The 24627-nt window shown below is 44.4% G+C and overlaps 2 protein-coding genes across 7 annotated transcripts in view; both read left to right on the forward strand.

Moving 5' to 3' along the window:
* LOC134340753 (platelet-activating factor acetylhydrolase IB subunit alpha2-like) overlaps positions 1–9645 on the forward strand; it is a 28980-nt gene extending 19335 nt beyond the window's left edge. For all 4 annotated transcript variants that reach the window (XM_063038233.1, XM_063038232.1, XM_063038234.1 and 1 more), the window contains 2 exons: positions 4566–4688; positions 5648–9645. In XM_063038233.1, the coding sequence (XP_062894303.1) occupies positions 4566–4688; positions 5648–5926 (402 nt within the window). In that variant the 3' untranslated portion in view covers positions 5927–9645. The remainder of the gene's footprint in view (positions 1–4565; positions 4689–5647) is intronic.
* A 10534-nt stretch (positions 9646–20179) lies between these two features.
* The window catches only part of sidt2 (SID1 transmembrane family, member 2), a 111942-nt gene continuing 107494 nt past the window's right edge, over positions 20180–24627 (forward strand). For 2 of the 3 annotated variants that reach the window (XM_063038705.1, XM_063038707.1), the window contains exon 1: positions 20181–20844. In XM_063038705.1, the coding sequence (XP_062894775.1) occupies positions 20590–20844 (255 nt within the window). In that variant the 5' untranslated portion in view covers positions 20181–20589. Of the gene's footprint in view, positions 20845–24627 lie in introns of all 3 variants that reach the window. The other variant, XM_063038706.1, reaches the window with a different exon arrangement.

Here is a 24627-nt window from a genome sequence, read left to right on the forward strand (position 1 = left end):
CTTGTAAGGCATGACCTGGCCTTGACAAAGCCATGCTGACTAGTCCTAATCACATTATACCTCTCCAAATGTTCATAAATCCTGCCTCTCAGGATCTTCTCCATCAACTTACCAACCACTGAGCTAAGACTCACTGGTCTATAATTTCCTGGGCTATCTCTACTCCCTTTCTTGAATAAAGGAACAACATCTGCAACCCTCCAATCCTCTGGAACCTCTCCCGTCCTCATTGATAATGTAAAGATCATCGCCAGAGGCTCAGCAATCTCCTCCCTTGCCTCCCACAGTAGCCTGGGGTACATCTCATCTGGTCCCGGTGACTTATCCAGCTTGATGCTTTCCGAAAGCTCCAGCACATCCTCTTTCTTAATATCTACATGCTCAAGCTTTTCAGTCTGCTGCAAGTCATCACTACAATCACCAAGATCCTTTTCCATAGTGAATACTGAAGCAAAGTATTCATTAAGTACCTCTGCTATTTCCTCTGTTTCCATACGCACTTTCCCAATGTCACACTTGATTGGTCCTATTCTTTCAGGTTTTATCCTCTTGCTCTTCACATACTTGTAGAATGCCTTGGGGTTTTCCTTAATCCTGCCCGCCAAGGCCTTCTCATGGCCCCTTCTGGCTTTCCTAATTTCCTCCTTAAGCTCCTTCCTATTGGCCTTCTAATCTTCTAGATCTGTAACATTACCTCGCTGTCTGAACCTTTTGTAAGCTTTTCTTTTCTTCTTGACTAGATTTATTACAACCTTTGTACACCACGGTTCCTGTACCCTACCATAACTTCCCTGTCTTCCCAGGGTTTAGATGGGGCAGAGTTTGTTAAGTGTGTCCAGGATGGATTCCTGTCACAGTATGTGGGCAGGCCGACTAGGGGGAATGCCATACTAGATCTAGTACTAGGTAATGAACCGGGTCAGGTCACAGATCTCTCAGTGGGTGAACATCTGGGGGACAGTGACCATCATTCCCTGGCCTTTAGCATTATCATGGAAAAGGATAGAATCAGAGAGGACAGGAAAATTTTTAATTGGGGAAGGGCAAATTATGAGGCTATGAGGCTATAAGGCTAGAACTTGCGGGTGTGAATTGGGATGGTGTTTTTGCAGAGAAATGTACTATGGACATGTGGTCGATGTTTAGAGATCTCTTGCAGGATGTTAGGGATAAATTTGTCCCGGTGAGGAAGATAAAGAATGGTAGGGTGAAGGAACCATGGGTGTCAAGTGAGGTGGAAAATCTAGTCAGCTGGAAGAAGGCAGCATACATGAGGTTTAGGAAGCAAGGATCAGATGGGTCTATTGAGGAATATAGGGTAGCAAGAAAGGAGCTTAAGAAGGGGCTGAGGAGAGCAAGAATGGGACATGAGAAGGCCTTGGCAAGTAGGGTAAAGGAAAACCCCAAGGCATTCTTCAATTATGTGAAGAAAAAAAGGATGACAGGAGTGAAGGTAGGACTGATTAGAGATAAAGGTGGGAAGATGTGCCTGGAGGCTGTGGAAGTGAGCGAGGTCCTCAATGAATACTTCTCTTTGGTATTCACCAATGAGAGGGAACTTGATGATGGTGAGGACAATATGAGTGAGGTTGATGTTCTGGAGCATGTTGATATTGAGGGAGAGGAGGTGTTGGAGTTGTTAAAATACATTAGGACGGATAAGTCCCCGGGGCCTGACGGAATATTCCCCACGAGGCTGGGGAAGGGATTGCTGAGCCTCTGGCTAGGATCTTTATGTCCTCGTTGTCCACGGGAATGGTACCGGAGGATTGGAGGGAGGCGAATGTTGTTCCCTTGTTCAAAAAAGGTAGTAGGGATAGTCTGGGTAATTATAGACCAGTGAGCCTTACGTCTGTGGTGGGAAAGCTGTTGGAAAAGATTCTTAGAGATGGGATCTCTGAGCATTTAGAGAATCATGGTCTGATCAGGGACAGTCAGCATGGCTTTGTGAAGGGCAGATCGTGTCTAACAAGCCTGATAGAGTTCTTTGAGGAGGTGACCAGGCATATAGATGAGGGTAGTGCAGTGGATGTGATCTATATGGATTTTAGTAAGGCACTTGACAAGGTTCCACACGGTAGGCTTATTCAGAAAGTTAGAAGGCATGGGATCCAGGGAAGTTTGGCCAGGTGGATTCAGAATTGACTTGCCTGCAGAAGGCAGAGGGTGGTGGTGGAGGGAGTACATTCAGATTGGAGGACTGTGACTAGTGGTGTCCCACAAGGATCTGTTCTGGAGCCTCTACTTTTCATGATTTTTATTAACGACCAGGATGTGGGGGTAGAGGGGTGGGTTGGCAAGTTTGCAGATGACACAAAGGTTGGTGGTGTTGTAGATAGTGTAGAGGATTGTCAAAGATTGCAGAGAGACATTGATAGGATGCAGAAGTGGGCTGAGAAGTGGCAGATGGAGTTCAACCCGGAGAAGTGTGAGGTGGTACACTTTGGAAGGACAAACTCCAAGGCAGAGTACAAAGTAAATGGCAGGATACTCGGTAGTGTGGAGGAGCAGAGGGATCTGGAGGTACATGCCTCACAGGTAGATAGGGTAGTTAAGAAAGCTTATGGGGTGTTAGCTTTCGTAAGTCAAGGGATAAAATTTAAGAGTCGCGATGTAATGATGCAGCTCTATAAAACTCTGGTCAGGCCACACTTGGAGTACTGTGTCCAGTTCTGGTCGCCTCACTATAGGAAGGATGTGGAAGCATTGGAAAGGGTACAGAGGAGATTTACCAGGATGCTGCCTCGTTTAGAGAGTATACATTATGATCAGAGATTAAGGGAGCTAGGGCTTTACTCTTTGGAGAGACGGAGGATGAGAGGAGACATGATAGAGGTGTACAAGATAATAAGAGGAATAGATAGAGTGGATAGCCAGCGCCTCTTCCCCAGGGCACCACTGCTCAGTACAAGAGGACATGGCTTTAAGGTAAGGGGTGGGAAGTTCAAGGGGGATATTAGAGGAAGGTTTTTTACTCAGAGAGTGGTTGGTGCATGGAATGCACTGCCTGAGTCAGTGGTGGGGCAGATATACTAGTAAAATTTAAGAGACTACTAGACAGGTATATGGAGGAATTTAAGGTGGGGGCTTATATGGGAGGCAGGGTTTGAGGGTCGGTACAACATTGTGGGCTGAAGGGCCTGTAATGTGCTGTACTATTCTATGTTTTGTCTCATTGGAACATACCTATGCAGAACTCCACACAAACATCCCCTGAATATTTGCCATATTTCTTCCGTATTTTGCCCTGAGAACATCTGTTTCCAATTTAAGCTTCCAAGTTCCTGCCTGATTGCCTCATATTTCCCCTTACTCTAATTAAACGCTTTTCTAACTTGTCTGTTCCTATCTCTCCCCAATGCTATTGTAAAGGAGATAGAATTATGATCACTGTCTCCAAAATGCTCTCCCACTGAGAGACCTGACACCTGACCAGGTTCATTTCTCAATACCAGATCAAATACAGTCTCTCCTCTTGTTGGCTTATTTACATATTGTGTCAAGAAATCTTCCTGAACACACCTAACAAACTCTACCCCATCTAAACCCCTTGCTCTAGGGAGATGCCAGTTGATATTTGGGAAATTAAAATCTCCCATCAGGACAACTCTGTTAATATTACACCTTTCCAGGATCTGTTTCCCTGTCTGCCCCTCAATATCCATTTTACTATTGGTCGCCCTATGAAAAACACCCAGTAAAGTTATTAACCCCTTCCTGTTCCTAACCTCCACCCACAGAGACTCCGTAGACAATCCCTCCATGGCGTCCACCTTTTCTGCAGCCGTGACACTATCTCTGATCAACAGTGCTACACCCCCACCTCTTTAGCCTCCCTCCCTGTCCTTTCTGAAACATCTAAAACCTGGCACTTGAAGTAACCATTCCTGCCCCTGAGCCAACCAAGTCTCTGTAATGGCCACAACATCATAGCTCCAAGTACTGATCCAGACAAATAAGTTTGGTCTATATTTGGATTTTGGGGTTATTGAGATTATTATAATGTACATTCAGTACTTCCTCTACTTAATGAACTGGGCACTGAGTGTTTGTTTGTGGCCTTCTCCTGTATCCGATCCATTTCAAGGTTCGACATGTTGTACATTCAGAGATGCTCTTCTGCACACCACTGTTGTAACGTGTGGTTATTTGAGTTATTGTCACCTTCCTGTCAGCTTGAACCAGTCTGACCATTCTCCTCCGACCTCTCCCATTAACAAGGTGTTTTCACCCACAGAACTGCCACTCACTGGATGTTTTGTATTTTTCACACCATTCTCTGTAAACTCTAGAGACTGTTATGTGTGAACATCTGAGATACTCAAACTACCCCATCTAGCACCAACAATCATTCCACAGACAAAGTCATTTAGATCACATTTCTTCCCCATTCTGATGTTTGGTCTGAACAACAACTGAGCCTCTTGATCATGTTTGCATGCTTTTATGCAGTGAGTTGCTGTTACATAATTGGCTGATTAGATATTTAGTGTACAGGTATACTTAATAAAGTGACTGCTGAGTCTATGTCGAATGCAACTAATCCAAATTCAAACTTCTTTCAGGTGATTGTCCTGTGGGTGGGGACCAACAATCATGAGCACACGGCTGAGGAGGTGGTCGGTGGGATTGAGGCCATCATTCAGCTCGTTAGTGCACGGCAGCCTCAGGCTAAGGTGGTGGTTTTGGTAAGCGTGTGTTTCTTCTCTTCCTGTACAAAACCTGCTTTTCTTCTGCTTTGGTTAAACTGTTCAAGTGGGATGGCCTATGTATGGTTATGCACAGACTATTATTTAAATGGGAAAGAATTCAAAGTTCTGAGATGCAACGGGACTTGGGAGTCCTCGTACAGGATACCCTTAAGGTTAACCTCCGGGTTGAGTCGGTGGTGAAGAAGGTGAATGCAATGTTGGCATTCATTTCTAGAGGAATAGAGTATAGGAGCAGGGATGTGATGTTCAGGCTCTATAAGGCGCTGGTGAGACCTCACTTGGAGTACTGTGGGCAGTTTTGGTCTCCTTATTTAAGAAAGGATGTGCTGACGTTGGAGAGGGTACAGAGAAGATTCACTGGAATGATTCCGGGAATGGGAGGGTTAACATATGAGGAACGTTTGACTGCTCTTGGACTGTATTCCTTGGAGTTTAGAAGAATGAGGGGAGACCTCATAGAAACATTTCGAATGTTGAAAGGCATGGACAGAGTGGATGTGGCAAAGTTGTTTCCCATGATGGGGGAGTCTAGTACGAGAGGGCATGACTGAAGGATTGAAGGGCACCCGTTCAGAACAGAAATGCAAAGAAATTTTTTTAGTCAGAGTGTGGTGAATCTATGGAATTTGGTGCCACAGGCAGCAGTGGAGGCCAAGTCATTGGGTGTATTTAAGGCAGAGATTGATCTGAGTAGCCAGGGCATCAAAGGTTATGGTGACACACATCAAAGTTGCTGGTGAACGCAGCAGGCCAGGCAGCATCTCTAGGAAAAGGTTATGGTGAGAAGATGGGGGAGTGGGACTAAATGGGAGAATAGATCAGCTCATGATAAAATGGTGGAGCAGACTCGATGGGCCGAATGGCTGACTTCTGCTCCTTTGTCTTATGGTCTTATATTAGCTAAATGCCTCTTTTGTGGTGATGTCCTCTATCAGAGTCTGCTGCCTCGAGGAGAGAAGCCCAACCCACTGCGAGAGAAGAACGCACAAGTCAACACATTGCTGAAGAGGTCCCTGGCGAGATTTCCCAAAATGCAGTTCCTGAACATCGATGCCGACTTTGTGCACTCGGACGGCACCATTTCCCACCATGACATGTTTGATTACTTGCACCTCACCCACATCGGCTATGCCAAAGTCTGCAAACCTGTCTATGAACTGCTCGTTCAGCTGCTGGAGGAGACACCCGAGGAAAAGCAAGCCATCCTGGCGTGATGGGTAATAGACCCCGATACCTGCCCTCACTACGATCTGAGTGAAGCCATCTGTAGAATCCTGCAACAACCTTGCCTGGCGCACCCAAGTAGAGGCACATTTGTATCATGAATTGTAGGGTTCTTACCAAATTGGATGCATTAATTTTCCACAGCAAAGCAGCCCATTCTTTCTGCTAATAGAAACATTGTTCTTTCACAGTGATTAGACAGAATGTCTTTCCTGTTAAATATGGTGTGCGCCTGCTGTAATTGGCCAGTTGTTTGCATATATTAGGAATAAACACTCATTGCTCTCATTCATGTTAGAGCTGCCTTGAATTAATGGACTTGCATACAGCCAACTCTTTTAAACATAGTGCAACCAGAGCAGTTAAAATATTTTTTTGGTATAGTCCAGGCATCTTGTCTCTGCCCCTTGTAGGGATTTTTGCACAACTGGGTTTCAATAATTGACATTGCCTTGTGGGGTCAGAAGACCTCTAGTGGTAGTGAGTGGAATACACGAGGCAACCTCACCATTTTGGATGTTGCCTCAGTCATGTAATGCAAAATGACACTGAGCAACTTTATTTCCTTTTCCTTTTTTTAAATTTCCTTTTCCCAGATTATTGGGAGAAGAGAGAATTTTGAGTAATTTAGGCTTTGGCCCTCCTGAGGGAGAATAAACTCCTATCATTCTTGCCAACATGCTGAATCCATGGCATTTGCCTGGGTTCGGTCTGAGCAATGGTACAAGGAGGGGCCACGGTTTACAACACTGGGGGGAGGGGTTCTATGTGCAAGTGATTGAGAGAAAGGTTCTGGAGCATCTTGCATTATAGTTGGAATTATATGAGGCCTGTTTATAGGTGCGAGTATGGCCTGATTTTAGAACTTTTTTTAGTTTAATCCCATTTCACTCCATCACTGTTCTTTCCAAGAATGCAGGTAGAGACCACTGGAGTGTAGTGGTTACGTTATTCGATCATCAGTCCAGAGGCACGAGTTCAAATCCCACTGTGACAGCTAAATTAAAGAAATAAAATAAATCTGGAATTTGTTGAACAAAAACAGGTCTCAGGAAATATTGCAATCAAAACCCATCCTTCTGAAGGTGAGAGATTTTCCTTGGCCAGTATGCCCTTCATACAGTGCCATTAGGCAGCATTCACGTCCCCTGAGTAATGCAAAACAAAATATGGGCCCTTTGTTCCTAGATCTCTGCTGAAACCAGGTGGCCCGGTAATCTCAGTAGGTAAGGAGACACAAGGCAAGGTAGAGAGAGCAGCCCCAGGGATTTTAAGGTGGTGGGGAAGACAGTGTAAGTGAATTTTCCTCAGCGTTTTACTTGACAAGAAGTTATTGAACTGTAGTCTGTTGTTCAGTCTGAATCCATTCCCTATTGTAAGCACCAAGCTGTTACAGTTGGGTTGCATTGTTCATGGACAAAAGCTGGGCACTCGCGACATTTAACTCTACCTTCTCTTTACTGTACTGTGACTTTGCTAATCTGTTAGCTACTGACTCACCATTCACTCTGAATTTTAATTGAGCAACATTTTAATTAGTTGACTCTTGATGAGATATAGACCAGTCTGTTTAGATGTATGAGTGCTCCTATTTGAAGTTAGGTGTCCACAATTCAGGGACAATTTTTGTTAGCGAATCTGAAATCCAACCCAAATATGCGGAGATATTCAAGAAGAAATTAATTACTGTCTAAAGCAGCACTGTTTCCACTGTATTGACACAAAACCAGTGATCCTATGCTAGCTGAATTTTTTTCACAGCAACCAGTTTTTTTTTGACATTCTAAGAAAAGTTCTTAGATTGTCCATTTTTTAAATGATTGAAATCATCATTTGTAACCAAATGAACACGGCTGAAGGATGCTGCAAGGCATTGATTGCAGGGTTCTTTATGATGTTGCAGAGACTCAGCTCTCCCGGGACCTAACTACACCACTTCACCTTGAAGTGTATAAGTTATCAAGTATTAACATTGGCTGGTTACTCCATTAACGCTGCATAAAACAGATACCCAAGTGTATCTGAAAATGCCTGCAGTAATGGTATTTTTATATTTTACTTCCAACCCCTTTCAGGTTGCAGGTTTGGTTATGGAATTGTTGTAATAAACAGACTTTGGCAGTGGGTACTCACTGTGAGGATAACTTTACACCTGTGTTCCACACCTTTGGAAATATTTACACATTAGAAGGGGACTGATGCACAGGACCTGGACCAAGCAGAGTGAGCGCTATCATTTGCTCAGGTGGTCGGGATTAGCTTATGGGGGGGGTGGGGGTCAGAAGCTTGGGAGAAGTCTTAAACACATGCAGACCACTGTCTGAATAAAAACTTCACTTAAATGCTTCACTTATACAGGAAAGTAGACTGTAATAAGTAAAATTCTTTTCAATTAAAGGTTCACCAGAAGCCAACTTTATAGTTACCTGGAATGCAGTAATTATGACTTTCATTTAAGAGGTTAATTACATTGAAAAGAACCATGTTAACTTTATTCTGGCAAATTATGCCATTTTGGGCACCACATTCTCATGTATAAAATATTTGGTTAGGGGACAAGATGGATTAGTGTTGCTGAGAGGAAGAAGAATTGTGCTCTGTTGTGGCATCTACCCAGAATTCTAAAGAGAAAATTATCCAACAACTTCCTCAACCCGAACATTCCAGCTAAACAGCGGGGGCTAGTAGAGAGTCACTTTAGCGAAAGGCATCCTATTCCAACTCGCAGTTTATTTTTCTGAATTGGATGTTGAATCATCTGAATCAGAGGGGCTGAGCCAGTTCCTGTGTACGTGAAGGCTGAACGAGTCAGTGTGCAAGAGGTGTAATGCAGCAGCTGCCTGTACTTTATAACTGCCCATTTACTTTGAATGTATCTAAAATAGTTTAAAATGTATTTCCTCACTTACTTGGAAAGAAACTGCTTTGACTTTACAATATCATCTGAAATCCTTTTCTTGAAATTATCAGGGATTTTCACACTTGCTTCCCTCCCAGTTATTGTGTAGTCTCCTAGATTTGCAACAGGAGGCCATTCAGCCCATTGTACTCCTACCTAATCCCACCTTCCAAATACTTGGTCCACAGTCCTGCAGTTGATGTCTCACTTCATATACATCCAAATTCTCTATCTTGAATTCAGGTAATAAAGAATTAATTGTAATAGTATATAAAGTACATTGTGTGAAACCAGAAGCTCAAAGTACAGGTGAATGTTTTTGTGGGCGAGAAATGTTTGTTTCTGTTCATGTCACGAGGTATCTTGCTCCTCTTCCCACCCTCATCAAAAATGAAGCTACATTATTTTTTCAATGTATGATTATGAAGGGATTTCTAAAACACAGGACCATGTTTTGTCAACTGTCGACACACTACATGGATTGGGAAAAATAAACCCTCAATTGTTCCCTCCATCCTCATATTTTCCTATCAGCATGTATGATCTCAGCATAAAATTATGCTTCCAGAAACACGTTGTATAGTAATGCTTGATAAAACCGTGCTGTAGCCAAATATATCCAGGAGTGAAGAAAGCGTACAGTACTATTTGTGTCTTGTTTGGGTGACTTGCAGAATGGTAGTATATAAGCTTATTTAATAAACACGAATGTGTAACTGTCATCAGATATCTGAGCAGTGATGTGTTGTGCTTAAATGTACTGTAATTTATGCTTTAATGTACTGTAATATTAAAAACAGTTTGAAACTTTTCAGTTGTTCCTGATGTATAATAGAGATAATCTCAATTTTATGCATTAATGAACAATAATGTTTCATTGAACTCTGCACCACTGTGTTCAAGCTACATCATTAATGATCCATTAAAATGTGCACAAGCCCTCAGTTAATTTATTATTATTATATGTCATCATATACAACCCTGAGATTCATTTTCTTGTGGGTATTCACAGTAAATACAAAAAAATGCAATAAATATCAAGAGCATGAGATGAAGACTCCTTGAAAGTGAGTCCGTTGATTGCGGGAACATTTCAATGATGGGGCAAATAAAGTTATCACCTTTGGTTCAAGAGCCTGATGGTTGAGGGGTAGTAACTATTCCTGAACCTGGTGGTGTGGATCCTGAGGCTCCTGTACCTCCTCCTTGATGGAAGTAACGAGAAGAGAGCATGGTCTGGATGGTGGGGGTCACTGATGATGGAGGCTGCTTTCCTACACCAGTTTCGTTCCATCCTTGAAGCACGCACCCATTCCCCCAGTGCCATTGTCCCTGCAACTTAAAACACAATGTCAGGTTGTCATCTTAAAACAATCCATACAGACAGTTTTTCTGCAGGTTTTACTGTCAGTGAGTGTGCCCACCCTCCTCACTCCCCGCACCTTCGTTCCTCTGCTTTTCAAGGAATCTGGCAGCAGCAGCGAGAAAAGCTGCAAATAGGCATTGGGACAATTGGACACGTGGATCATGGTAAATCTATGCTAACAGTTGCCATTAACAAAGGTAGAAGTGTTTCTTAAGACCATAAGATGTAGAAGTACAATTAGGCCATTTGGCCCATTAAGTCTGTTCTGTCATTTCATCATGGCTGATCTATTTTTTCCTCTCAACCCCATTCCCCTGCCTTCTCTCTCCTTCACCTTTCACACCCAGAACCTATTGAGGGGAATAGAATATAAAAACAAGGAGATAATGCTGAGGCTTTATAAGACACTAGTCAGGCTGCACTTGGAGTATTGTCAACAGTTTTGGGTCAGTATCTCAGGAAAGATGTGTTGTCATTGGAGATGGTTCACGAGGATGATTCCAGGAACGAAGGGGTTAACATATGAGGAGCATTTTGCAGCTTTGGGCCTGTACTCACTGGAATAAGAAGAATGCGTGGGGATCTCATTGAAACCTATTGAATGCTGAAAGGACTAGATGGGGTGGATGTGGAGAGGATGTTACCTCTGGTGGGGGTATCCAGAACTAGAGGGCACAGCCTCAAAATTGGGTGACCCTTTAGAACAGAGGTAAAGAGGAATTTTTTATATATCAGAATCAGGTTTATTATCACCGGCCCTTGACGTGAAATTTGTTAACTTGGCAACAGTTCAATGCAATACATAATATAGAAGAAGAAAAATAAAATAATAATAAATAACAATCAATTACACTATACATATATTGAATAGATTAAAATTGTACAAAAAAATAAAAATACTGTATATTAAAAAAGTGAGGTAGTGTCCAAAGATTCAATGTTCATTTAGGGATCTAATGGCAGAGGGGAAGAAGCTGTTCCTGAATTGCTGAGTGTGCCTTCAGGCTTCTGTACCTCCTTCCTGACGGTAACAATGAGAAAAGGGCATGCCCTGGGTGCTGGAGGTCCTTTAATAATGGATGCTGCCTTTCTGAGACACCGCTCCTTAAAGATGTCCTGGGTACTTTGTAGACTCGTACCCAAGATGGAGCTGACTAGATTTACAACTTTCTGTAGCTTCTTCGGTCCTGTGCAGTAGTCCCTCCGTACCAGACAGTGATGCAGCCTGTCAGAATGCTCTCCACGATACAACTATAGAAGTTTTTGAGTGTACTTGTTGACATGCCAAATCTCTTCAAACTCCTAATAAAGTATAGTTGCTGTCTTGCCTTCTTTATAACTACATCGATATGTTGGGACCAGGTTAGACCCTCAGAGATCTTGACACCCAGAAACTTGAAACTGCTCACTCTCTCCACTTTTGATCCCTCTATGAGGATTGGTATGTGTTCCTTCATCTTACCCTTCCTGAAGTCCACAATCAGCTCTTTCGTCTTACTGACGTTGAGTGCCAGGTTGTTGCTGTGGCACCACTCCACTAGTTGGCATATCTCACTTCTGTACGCCCTCTCATCACCACCTGAGATTCTACCAACAATGGTTGTATCATCAGCAAATTTATAGATAGTATTTGAGCTATGCTTAGCCGCACAGTCATGTGTATACAGAGAGTAGAGCAGTGGGCTAAGCACACACCCCTGAGGTGCGTCAGTGTTGATCGCCAGCGAGGAGGATATGTTATTACCAATCCGCACAGATTGTGGTCTTCCAGTTAGGAAGTTGAGGATCCAATTGCAGAGGGAGGTACAGAGGCCCAGGTTCTGCAACTTCTCAATCAGGATTGTGGGAATGATGGTATTAAATGCTGAGCTATAGTTAATAAACAGCATCCTGACGTAGGTGCTTGTGTTGTCCAGGTGGTCTAAACCCATGTGGAGAGCCATTGAGATTGCGTCTGCCATTGACCTATTGTGGCAATAGGCAAATTGCAATGGGTCCAGGTCCCTGCTGAGGCAGGAGTTCAGTCTAGTCATGACCAACCTCTCAAAGGATTTCATCACTGTTGATGTGAGTGCTACTGGGTGATAATCATTAAGGCAGCTCACATTATTCTTCTTAGGCACTGGTATAACTGTTGCCTTTTTGAAGCAAGTGGGAACTTCCGCCCATAGCAGTGAGAGGTTGAAAATGTCCTTGAATACTCCTGGCAGTTGGTTGGCACAGGTTTTCAGAGCCTTACCAGGTACTCCATCGGGTCCTTCTGCCTTGCAAGGGTTCATTCTCTTTAAAGACAGTCTAACATCGGCCTCTGAGATGGAGATCACAGGGTCATCAGGTGCAGCAGGGATCTTCACAGCTGTAGTTGTGTTCTCTCTTTCAAAGCAGGCATAGAAGGCGTTGAGTTCATCTGGTAGTGAAGCATCGCTGCCAATCATGCTATTGGGTTTCGCCTTGTAGGAAGTAATGTCTTGCAGACCCTGCCAGAGTTGCCGTGCATCTGATGTTGCCTCCAACCTCATTCGAAATTGTCTCTTCGCCCTTGAAATAGCCCTCCACAAATCATACCTGGTTTACTGGTACAGGCCTGGGTCACCAGACTTGAATGCCTCAGATCTAGCTTTCAGCAGATGACGTACCTCCTGGTTCATCCACGGCTTTTGGTTTGGGAATGTACAGCAAGTCTTTGTAGGCGCACACTCATCCACACAGGTTTTAATGAAGTCGGTAACAACTGCAACATACTCATCCAGGCTCGAAGAGGAATCCCTGAATGCAGTCCAGTCCACCGATTCAAAGCAGTCCCTTAGACGCTCCTGTGCTTCCCTGGTTCAAATCTTCTTGGTCTTCACCACTGGTGCTGCAGTTTTCAGTCTCTGCCTATACTCAAGGAGTAGAAGTACAGCCAGGTGATCAGACTTCCCGAAGTGAGGGTGTGGAATAGCATGGTAGGCATTCTTGATGGTGGTGTAGCAATGGCTCAGTGTGTTGTTTGCTCTGGTATTACAAGTGATCTGTTGATGGTAATTGCTTAGTGATTTTTTTCAAACTGGCCTGGTTAAAATCTCCCAAAACGATGGTGAAGGCATTAGGGTGCGCTGTTTCATGCACATTGATCCCATTGCTCAGATCATCTAAAGCCCGAATGACATTAGCCTGAGGTGGAATGTATACTGCTACCAAAATGACCCCAGAGAACACCCGTGGTAGTAAAAAGGATGGCACTTTACTGCTAGATATTCCAGGCCTGGTGAGCAGAATCGGGACAGCACTGATACATTTATGCACCAAGAAGAGTTGAACATGAGGCATACTCCTCCACCCCTGCTTTTGAGAGACTCTATAGATCTATCTTGATGGTGTATAGTAAACCTGTAGATCTGAAGCACTGCATCCGGTACGGAAGGGGTTAACCAGGATTCCGTAAAACAAAGGACACACGTGGTCCTAATGTCCCTCTGAATCAGCACCAAAGTTCTGAGGTCATCGATTTTATTCACCAGAGACTGCACGTTTGCCAGCAAGATAGTCAGTACTGGGAGTTTAAAACCCCGTTTCCTTAAACGCACTTGTATCCATGATCTACAGCCACGTTTCCTCCATGGAATCCTACGCTTCCGTCCACAATCAGTGTTTGTTTAGCCAGAGAGTAGTGAATCTGTGGCGTGCTCTGCCACAGACTGTGGTGGCGGCCAAGTCTGTGGGTGTATTAAAGGTGGAAACTGATGGTTTCCTGATTGGTCAGGGCATCAAACGTTAGAAGGTAATGTATGGGGTTGAGTGGGATCCGGGCTCAGCCGTGATGAAATGGTGGAGCAGACTCCATGGGCTGAATGGCCTAATTCTGCTCCTATGTCTTATGGTCTATCAACCCCCACCACAAATACACCCAATCCAGAATAGTTTTTCCCCTGGTGGGCTCAACCATAAGCTGCTCTAAAAAGCCATCTCATAGGCATTCTACAAATTCCCTCTCTTGGGATCCAGCACCAACCTGATTTTCCCAATCTACCTGCATTTTGAAATCCCCCATGACTATCATAACATTTCCCTTCACATTGCACTTCACCTCATCCCATTGACTGCAATTTTGCCCTATCATCTGCTTGTCCTTCCTCACAGTCTGCCTTGTTACAGTTGAATTTATTGTCAAATACTCAAATGGTAGGTTGAATGTCAGCACAATAACGTGGGCCAAATGGCCTGTATTGTGCTGTACTGTTCTACGTTCTGAATTTCCCATTGATATGGTAGACCAAAGGATCGGATCAGATCAGATCTGTGATTATGAGTGACTCTGAATCGGTTTGCCATTGTCTTCTGGGCAGTGCCTTTTCAAGACAGGTGACCCCAACCTTTATCAAAACTCTTCAGAGATTGTCTGCCTGGCGTCAGTGGTCACATAACCAGGACTTGTGATATGCACCAGTTACGACCATCCACTACCTGCTCATATGGCTTCATATGACCCTGATTGAGGGGCTAAGCAGATGCTACATCTTGCCTGAGGGTATCTTGCAGGCTAGCGGAGGGAAGGAGCACCCTACACCTCCTTTGTTAGAGATGTATCTTTAACCCGCCACCCACCCTGTAAAGTGCACATCAAAAAAATTACTATAGTTTGCAATAAGAAATGCTATATATAAAAACAAAAGGTGCAAAAAGGTAAGATAATTGTGAGGTGGTGTTCGAGGACCCTTCAGAAATCTAATTGGAGAAGGGTAAAAGCTGTTCCTAATTAATTGAAAGTAGGCCGTCAGGTTCCCGTACCTCCTTCCTGATGGTAGCAATGCAAAGACAGCATATTCTGGATGGTGAGGGTCCTTAATTGATAAATGCCACCTTCTTGACACATTGCCTTTTGAAGATATCCTGAATAGTGAGGAAGCTGATACCCATGAGCTGGCTGGGTCTGGGAGTAACTGCAACTTTTTCTGATTCTGTGCATTGGAGCCTCGGTGCTCCACTGCTCTCCACAGGAATTTACTAGAATGCTGCAGTAACCAAAGAGTCACAGATTAGTAGGTTAATTGGTCACAGGCGGCACAGGGTCATTGGGCCAGAAGGGGCCCGTTACCGTGCTGTATCTCTAAACAAATAAAATATAAATAAATAAATAAATAATACTGAGAGCATGTATTGTGGAATCCTTGAAAGTGAGTCCATAGGGTGTGGAGCTAGTTCACTGTTGAGGAAAGAGTTGCCCACGCTGGTTCAGGACCCTGATGGATGTAAGATAATAACTGTTGCTGAACCTACTGGTGTGGGTCCTAAAGCTCTTGTACCTCCTGCCTGAAGGCAGCAGTGAGAAGAGAGCATTAGATTAGATTAGATTAGATTAGATTAGATTCAACTTTATTGTCATTGTGCCGAGTACAGATACAAAGCCAATGAAATGCAGTTAGCATCTGACCTGAAATGCTAAGAATAGTGTTATTTACAAAACAACTGCAAATAAAAAGTAGGTGCTACCGCACAGAAATATAAAAGTACTGACACAGTACAATATGGGTGCAATACTGCTTAGTGCTGTGATGTGAGGTTCAGCAGGGTCACAGCCTCAGGGAAGAAGCTCTTCCTGTGCCTGCTGGTGCGGGAGTGGAGGCTCCTGTCGTGGCTACCGGATGGGAGGAGAGTAAAAAGTCCATGGTTAGGGTGAGATACATCCCTGATAATGCTTTTCACCCTGCCCAGGCAGCGTTTATGGTAGATGTTCTCAATGGTGGGCAATTGGGTGCCGATAATCCGCTGGGCAGTTTTCACCACACGCTGGAATGCTTTGCGGTCCGATACGGGACAATTGCCATACCACACTGAGATGCAGTTGGTGAGTATGCTCTCAATGGTACAGCGGTAAAAGTCCGTCAGTATCCTGGGACAGAGGTGAGCTTTCTTGATGCTCCGCAGGAAATAAAGGTGCTGTTGTGCCTTTTTGATCAGGATGGAGGAGTTCAGGGACCAAGTGAGATCCTCGGAAGTGTGGACACCAAGGAACTTGAAGCTTGATACATGCTCCACTACAGCTCCGTTGATGTAGATGGGGACATGAGTGTGGCTCCTAGCCTGCCTGAAGTCCACAATGATCTCCTTGGTCTTCTGAGTGTTAAGGGCCAGGTTGTTGTCGGCACACCACATGACCAGGTGCTGGACCTCGTCCCTGTAGGCCGTCTCGTCATCCCCTCTGATCAGGCCAACCACCGTGGTGTCGTCTGCGAACTTGATTATGGAGTTAGAACCATGTACAGGAACACAGTCATAGGTGAAAAGGGAGTACAGAAGAGGGATCAGCACGCAGCCTTGAGGCACGCTGGTGTTCAGGGTGAGAGTGGAGGAGGAGAGGTTGTCTAACTTAACTGATTGGGGTCTGTTAGTCAGAAAATCCGAGGTCCAATTGCAGAGGGATACACTGATACCAAGCTGGCAAAGTTTGACGATCAGCTTGGAAGGGATCACAGTATTGAATGCCGAACTAAAGTCAATGAACAGCATTCTGATGTAAGAGTTGGGGCTGTCCAGGTGGGTCAGGGCAGAGTGAAGTGCCTTGGAGATGGCATCCTCTGTGGACCTATTGGTGCGATAGGCAAATTGATGGGGGTCCAGGGTAGAGGGCAGACAGGATTTCAGATGTGATAGAACCAGTCTCTCAAAGCACTTGGCCTGGATAGTGGGGGTCCTTGATGCTGGATGTCAGTTCGGTAGTGCTTCACATGAGCTGAAGTGGAACCGTGAAAGCTGAATGTTGCAGTTGGTATAAAGAAGGGATTGCAGTGAGCCTGTATCCCTGCTGCTGCTGTGTATAATTGCATTGTTTTCTGCTCCAGGTAGTTACTGTGATCATTTCCACAGTGGCTCTTTCTTCCATTTTTATATCAGGAACTGAAGCAGAGGTATGTTCAAAGTTTGAAATAAATTCATTATCTAAGTATGTAGTATATAGTATCACCATATACTATCTTGAAATTCTTTTTCTTGCAGGCATTTACAGGGAAATAAAGAAATACAATAATTTATGAAAAACTATTGTTGGTCAAAAAGAATAACCTGCAAATCAGTGAACAGGAATAAAACAAGGGTGGTGGAAAATGGTGTATATTAAAAGTTTTTGTTCTTGCCATGTGATGACAGGAAAGTAGGTGGCCATTTTGTGAACTATTCAGTGAATTGATTCTTGCTATGGGATAACTTAATCAGAGCAGTTGAACGTAAACACAAGGAGTTTCTGTTAATGATATGCTAAACCTGAGGCCATTCTCAGATAAGAAGCTGTTTATTATGCATGGCAAGTTTGCAGAAGGACCAGCTTGTGATCTGACCAGCTGGGCCTGCTGTTTGGATGACCTGGTTGAACTGATTTGAACAAGTCTGAGTTGGACAGAACAAAAGAAATCACCCAAGGCAAGAGCCATGAAAAAAACTGCTTGTAGCTCTGAGCTAAATCTGAATCAGAATCAGGTTTATTATCACTGGCATGTGTCATTAGATTTGTTAACTTAGCTGTTTAATGCAATGCATGATAATATAGAAGAAAAAAATAATAATAAATAAGTAAATCAATTACAGTATACATATAATGAATAGATTAAAAAACATGCAAAAAACAGAAATAGTGTATATTTTAAAAAATGAGGTAGTGTCCAAGGGTTCAATGTCCATTTAGGGATCTAATGGCAGAGGGGAAGAAGCTGTTCCTGAATCGCTGAGCATGTGCCTTCAGGCTTCTGTACCTCCTACCTGATGGTAACAGTGAGAAAAGTGCATGCCCTGGGTGCTGGAGGTCCTTAATAATGGACACTACCTTTCTGAGACACCGCTCCCTAAAGATGTCCTGGGTACTTTGTAGGCTAGTGCCCAAGATGGAGCTGAATAGATTTACAACCTTCTGCAGCTTCTTTCGGTCCTGTGCAGTAGCCCCTCCCCCACCCCCACCATACCAGACATAATTGACACAATACCAATGAGAACATGCACACATCAGTCAGATGACCTCGAGGCAACAAAATTGATAAAGAAAATAATAAGAATGGAGATTTCTGAAGCACAGGCAGTGACAAATCTGTGGAGACAAACAATCACAGAAGTGGATGATTCCACATTGGAAACATGGAGAATCCAACTGCAATTTGCCTAGCACAATAGTTCTACAGCAGATGCAATCTGCTTTGGATCACCTGGGCAATAGTAATACCTACGTCTGGCTATTGACTACAACTTGGCATTCAACGCAATCATACCCTCAGTTCTAATCAAAAAGCTCCAGAACCCTGGGTCTCTGCAACCGGATCCTTGACTTCCTCACCAAGAGACCACAGTCAGTGCGGATCAGAAATAGCATCTCCTCCTCACTGACACACCTCAAGGATGCATGCCCACTACTCTACTCTCTCTACACCCACGGCTGTGTGGCTAGACAGCTCAAAGGCTATTTGTCAACGACACAACTATTGTTGGCAGAATTTCAGATGGTGACAAGGAGGTGCACAGGAGCGAGATAGATCAGCTGGTTGAGTGGTGTTGCAACAACAACAATGTCAGTAAGAACAAGGAATTGTTTGTGGATTTCAGAAAAGGGGAGTCAAGGGAACACTCTCCAGTCCTCACTGGGGGAACCAGAAGTGGAAAGGGTGAGCAGTTTCAAATTCCAGGTGTCAACATCTCTGAAAGTCTGTTCTGGGCCCAACACAGTGATTCAATTACAAAGAAGGCGCATCAGCGCCTGTATTTCATTAGGTGTTTGAGGAGACTTGGCATGTCACCAAAGACACTCGCAAATTTCTACAAATATGCTGTGGAGAGCATTCTAACTGGTTGCATCACCATCTGGAAAGGAGGGGCTACTGCACAGGATCGGAAAAAGTTGCAGAAAGTTGTAAACTCAGCCAGCTTCATCATGGACACCAGCCTCCCCAGCATCAAGGACACCTTCAAAAGGCAATGCCTCAAAAAGGCAGTGTCCATCTTTGAGGACCTCCATCATGCAGGACATGCCCTCTTCTCATTGCTACCATCAAGGTGGAGATAAGAATGGTAACATTCTGGTGAACCTGTTTTTGCATCCTCTCTAAAGCCTCCACACCCTTCCTATAAAAGGACAACCAGAACTGAATCCAATACTCCAGATATGGTCTATAACCAGTTTTATAAAAGCTGCAAAATAACTCCCAGACTCTTCAATCAGTGCCTCAGCTAATAAAGACCATAAGATAAAGGATCAGAATTAGGCCATTTGGCCCATCGAGTCTGCTCTGCCATTTCATCATGGCTGATTTAATTTTCCTCTCAGCCCCAATCTTCTGACCTTCTCCCGATATCCCTTCATGCCCTCACCAATCAAAAATCTATCAACCTCTGCCAGAAATATACATAAAAACTTGGCCCCTACAACCGCCTATGGCGAGGAATTCCACAGATTAGAATGTGTATACCAATATACACTCATGGCTGTCATGGACCAGTTGAGCTGAAGGCCTGTTTCCGTGTAGTGAGACCGTATGATCACCGTGCAAGGCTGCGGGTAGGAACGTAACTGCTCGTTCCTACATTGGACATACTTCTGTTGTACAAAATGGTGTTTTTCCATCAACGTGGGAATGTGGGGCAGGACCTCCGTTTAACGTCTGATAATACAGCGCTCTCTCAGTATTGCCAGAATAGTTTTTTTTTTGTGCAAATGACTCTGGACAACATTTTCTGCACACTACTATTGGAACCGAGGCAGAGTTGACAATGTCGATCGTTCTTTTCCATAGGTGCTGTCTGACCTGCTGAGTTCCTCCAGCATTTTGTATGTGTTGCTCTAGATTTCCAGCATCTGCACAATCTCTAGTGTTTAAGCCAAGGAAATTGTTTTTTAATGCATTAAAATTTTGCAAATCTTTGTCCCGCTGTAAAGGAATTAAGCCCCGGGGAAAAATAACAGGCCGGCTCTTCGCGATGGTTGGACTAGGGCTGGCGGATGACGTCAACCCAGCTCAGTCAGCATTTGTTTACACGGGCCCGCTTGTTGCTGCAGCCCGGAGATGCGACGTGTGACCTCAACATTTAACCGGAGCGAGAGGGCTGGAGAGCCGAGAACCTCAGAGGCGAGCAGGAGATAAGAGACAGACGAGCAACGGGTCTGAAACTGAGTGGTTTCATTGACTTCCTGGTTAGAGCGCAAGGACCATTGTCTCTGACCGGAGTCTGAACATGATTGGTCCAGGCTAGAATGATACATTCTCCAGTCGCTGGAGCAGTTTTCTATGACTCCGTTTTCAGTCGCTGGCAATATTTTGCCTCGCTGTTTGTGGGGATTCTTCGCTGCTAATGGTTGAGGACACGGCTCCTCACCGCCCTGAAGGCTAGGGAAGCTGCCGGGCGGAGAGAGGCATTGCTTCGGCGCCGCTGCTTGCGCAATGCCGCTGGATAATTCGGCATTGCAAGGCAGCATTATGCGACGGTTCTGGAGCCAAACTCGTTGCCGGTTAGGCTGGACTTTTTTAATGAATGTATTTCTGCTGGGCTCCTTCGTGCCTTCAGATGTTGGAAAGGGAGTTCTAGGCCAAGAAATTATCCAAGTGAACGGTGCTTTCGACAAAGTCTATCTCGTGGTCGTCAATAACAGCGTCCAAAACATATTCGCTTTCAATCACACAGTTTCTCGGGACAAGGTATTTGTATGTTGTTTAACTTGTAGTTACTATTTCCATCTGTCTGAAGTTTTGCAGCCCTCCCCCAACCTTCCTGTGCTGAAATCACAAGACGTGGACCGATTCTATATCGTGACAGTAGCGGCGGCCCGGAAGCTGCGCGTTGGCCGGTCGCTGTGTCAACCCGGATCCGGTAGGATCGGACCTGAGTCAGCGGCAAAGCCTTGCAACATTTCCCTACAACCGCTACACGCAGTTGGTTTTTGGTGGGTACTGGTGAAAACATACAGAGTAGGGAAACGACCCAGTCTCCTGCACTGTACTTCCAATAGTCCCTGCTCATTAATATTCCAATTTCTTATTGAAAACGAGGATTGAAGCTTCGGCCGCCCTTGCACAAAGTTTTTTTTTAAAAATCCGTGTCCTATGTTTATAGACAATTGAAACGGTTTCTGATTAGTCATTTAGTTTAAGCCTCTGATGCTAAATGCTGCCTGCGGAGAGAACTGCTTCCACACAGCTGAAAGCATTCTGGTAAAATTTCCCAGCAACCACACGAGAGCCTTCCCATCATTTCTAAAGCGCAAAGTAATCCCCAGTTGTTGGGAAAACGCTATTTAAATAAAGACCATAAAACATAGGGGCAGAATTAGGCCATTCGGTCCCTCGAGTCTGCTCCGCCAGTAAAAAAAATGGCTGATTTATTTTCCCCTTCTACCCCATTCTCGGGCTTTGATGGCTCTGGGCCTGTACTTGCTGAAGTTTAGAGGAATGAGGGGGATCTCATTGAAACCTATCGAATGCTGAAAGGCTTGGAGTGGATGTGGAGAGGATCTTTCCAAAGGTGGGGAAAGTTTAGGATCAAGAGTGCACAGCTTCAGACTAGAGAGATGAAGCATTTCTTTAGCCAGAGGGTGGTAGATCTATGAAATTCATTACCACAGATAGCTGTGGAGACTAAGTCTTTGGGTATGTTTAAAGCAGAGATTTGTAGGTTCTTGATTAGTAAGGGTGTGAAAGGTTATAGAGAGAAGCCTTATGTTGGATTTAACACTAGAAAGAATAGGGGGTATGTCTACAGAGCCAGTCTTCTGTTCTGGGTATCAGATGTGGGATTTCCAGGAGACTTCCAGCCTCCCCAATGGCCACATCTGCTCCAGGTGCATCGAAATGCAGCTCCTTAGAGACCGTGTTAGGGATCTAGAGGTGCAGCTTGATGCTTCAGCTTGTTAGGGAAAGTGAAGCAGTACTAGACAGGAGCTACAGGCAAGTAGTCACCCCGGGGCTACAGGGAGACAGATAAATGGGTGACTGTCAGGGAGAGGGAAGGGAGAATGTCAGATAGTGGAGAGCACCACTGTGGCCGTCCCCCTCAACAATAAGTACTCCATTTTGAGTACTGTTGGGGGGTGGGGGACCTACCTGGGGGAAGCAACGGCAGCCATGCCTCTGGCACAGAGTCTGGCCCTGTGGCTCAGAAGGGAAGAGGATGGCAGCGGTAACATGGGACTCCATAGTTAGGGGGACAGATAGGTGATTCTGTAGATGGGAAAAAGAAACACGGATGGTAGTTTGCCTCCCAGGTACCAGGGTCTGCGATTTTTCTGTACACATCTACAATATCCTGAGAAGAGAGGGTGAGCAGCCAGAGGTTGTGGTACATGTTGGTACCAATGACATAGATAGAAAAAGGGAGGAGGTCCTGAAAACAGAATACAGGGAGTTGGAAAAGAAGCAGAGAAGCAGGACCTCAGGGGTAGTAATCTCAGGATTCTGCCTGTGCCACGCGACAGTGAGGATAGGAATAGAATGAGGTGGCAGATAAATGTGTGGCTGAAGAATTGGATCAGGGGTCAGGGATTCAGATTTCTGGATCATTGGAACCTCTTCTGGGACAGGTGTGACCTGTACAAAAGGGATGGGTTGCACTTGAATTTGAGAGGGACCAGTATCCTTGCGGGCAGGTTTGTGAGAGCTGTTGGGAGTGGTTTAAACTAACATGACAGGGGGATGGGAACCAGTATGATAGAGCTGAGGATGAGCCAGCAGGTTTACAAATAGATGACGGGTGTAACATGAATGTAAGGAAGGACAAGCTAACAATTGGGTACAAATGCAGACAGAGCAGAGAGTTCGATTGTACCACAGAGGCAAAATTCATAAGGGTGAAGAATGCAGGACTGAAGGTGCTGTATTTAAATGTGTATAGCATTCGGAATAAGGTGGATGAAAGTGGCGTAATTAGAGACTGGTCAGTGTGACATTGGAGGAAATACGAGTTGTAGCTGACAGAACGTCATAGTTGGGAGCTTAATATCAAAGGATATACTTTGTATCAAAAGGATAAGCAGGAAATCATGGACGGTGGTGCGGCTCTGGTGATAAGAGATGGAATTACATCTTTAGAAAGAGGTGACATAGGGTTAGAGAATGTTGAATTTTTGTGGGTGAAGTTGAGAAACTGCAAGGGTATAAAAAAACATGGGAATCATATATAGGAGTTGGAAAGGTCATGTGATAAGGGTAATGTCACAATTGTAATGGGGGTCTTCAATATGCAAGGGGATTGGGAAAATCAGATTGGTGTCAGATCACAAGAGAGGGAATTTGTTGAATGCCTATGAGATGGCATTCTAGAGCAACTTGAGCTGCTCGGGTAAAGGCTATCTTATATTGGGTGTTGTGTAATAACCCAGATTTTATTAGGGAGCTTAGGAGACAGTGATCATATGATTGAATTCATACTGCAATTTGAGAGGGAGAAGCATCAGCTATGTGTCAGTATTGCAATGGAATAAGGGGAATTACAGAGGCATGAGAGAGGAGCTTGCCCAGGTGGATTGGAGAGGGATACTGGCGGGGATGACAAAAGAGCAGAGGTGGCAGAAGTTTCTGGGAATACTTCACAAGCTGCAGGATAGCTATGTCCCACAGAGGTAGTTCTCAAATGGCAGGGGTAGGCAACTGTAGCTGACAAGGGAAGTTGAGGACTACATGAAACCCAAGGAAAAGGCATATAAGGTAGCAAAAGTGAGTGGGAAGTTGGATGTTTGGGAAGCTTTTAAAATCCACCAAAAGGCAACTAAAAAAGCTATCAGAAGGGAAAAGATGAACTATGAGGGCAAACTAGCCAATAATATAAAGCAGGATACTGAAAGTTTTTTCAGTTATATAAAGAGTAAGAGGAAGGTGAGAGTTGATGTTGGGCCACTGGAAAAAATGATGCTGGTGAGGTAGTAATGGGGGATAAAGAAATGGCGAATGAACTTAACAAGTACTTTGTACTTTGCATCAGTCTTCACTGTGGAAGACACTAGCAGTGTGCCAGAGGTCTGTGAGTACCAGGGAGCAGGAGTGAGTGCCATTGCTATTACAAAGGAAAAAGTTCTAGGAAAACTGAAAGTTCTTAAGATGGATAAGTCACCTGGACCAGATGGACTACATCCCAGAGCCCTAAGAGAGGTTGCCGAAGAGATAATGGATGCATTGGTGATGATCTTTCAAGAATCGCTTGATTCTGGCACGGACCTGGAGGACTGGAAGATTGGAAATATCACTCCACTCTTTAAGAAGGGAGGAAGGCAAAAGAAAGAAAATTATTGGCCATTTAGCCTAACTTCAGTGGGTGGGAAAGTGTTGGAGTCCATTATTAAGGATGAGGGTTTGGGGTACTTGGAGACTAATGATAAAATAAGTCAAAGTCAGCATGGTTTCTGTAAAGGGAAATCTTGCCTGACAAATTTGTTGGAGTTCTTCAAGGAAGTGACAAACAGGGTGGACAAAGGAGAGGCAGTGGATGTCATT

The sequence above is a fragment of the Mobula hypostoma genome, chromosome X2 (assembly GCF_963921235.1).
Source record: "Mobula hypostoma chromosome X2, sMobHyp1.1, whole genome shotgun sequence".
NCBI lineage: Eukaryota > Metazoa > Chordata > Chondrichthyes > Myliobatiformes > Myliobatidae > Mobula > Mobula hypostoma.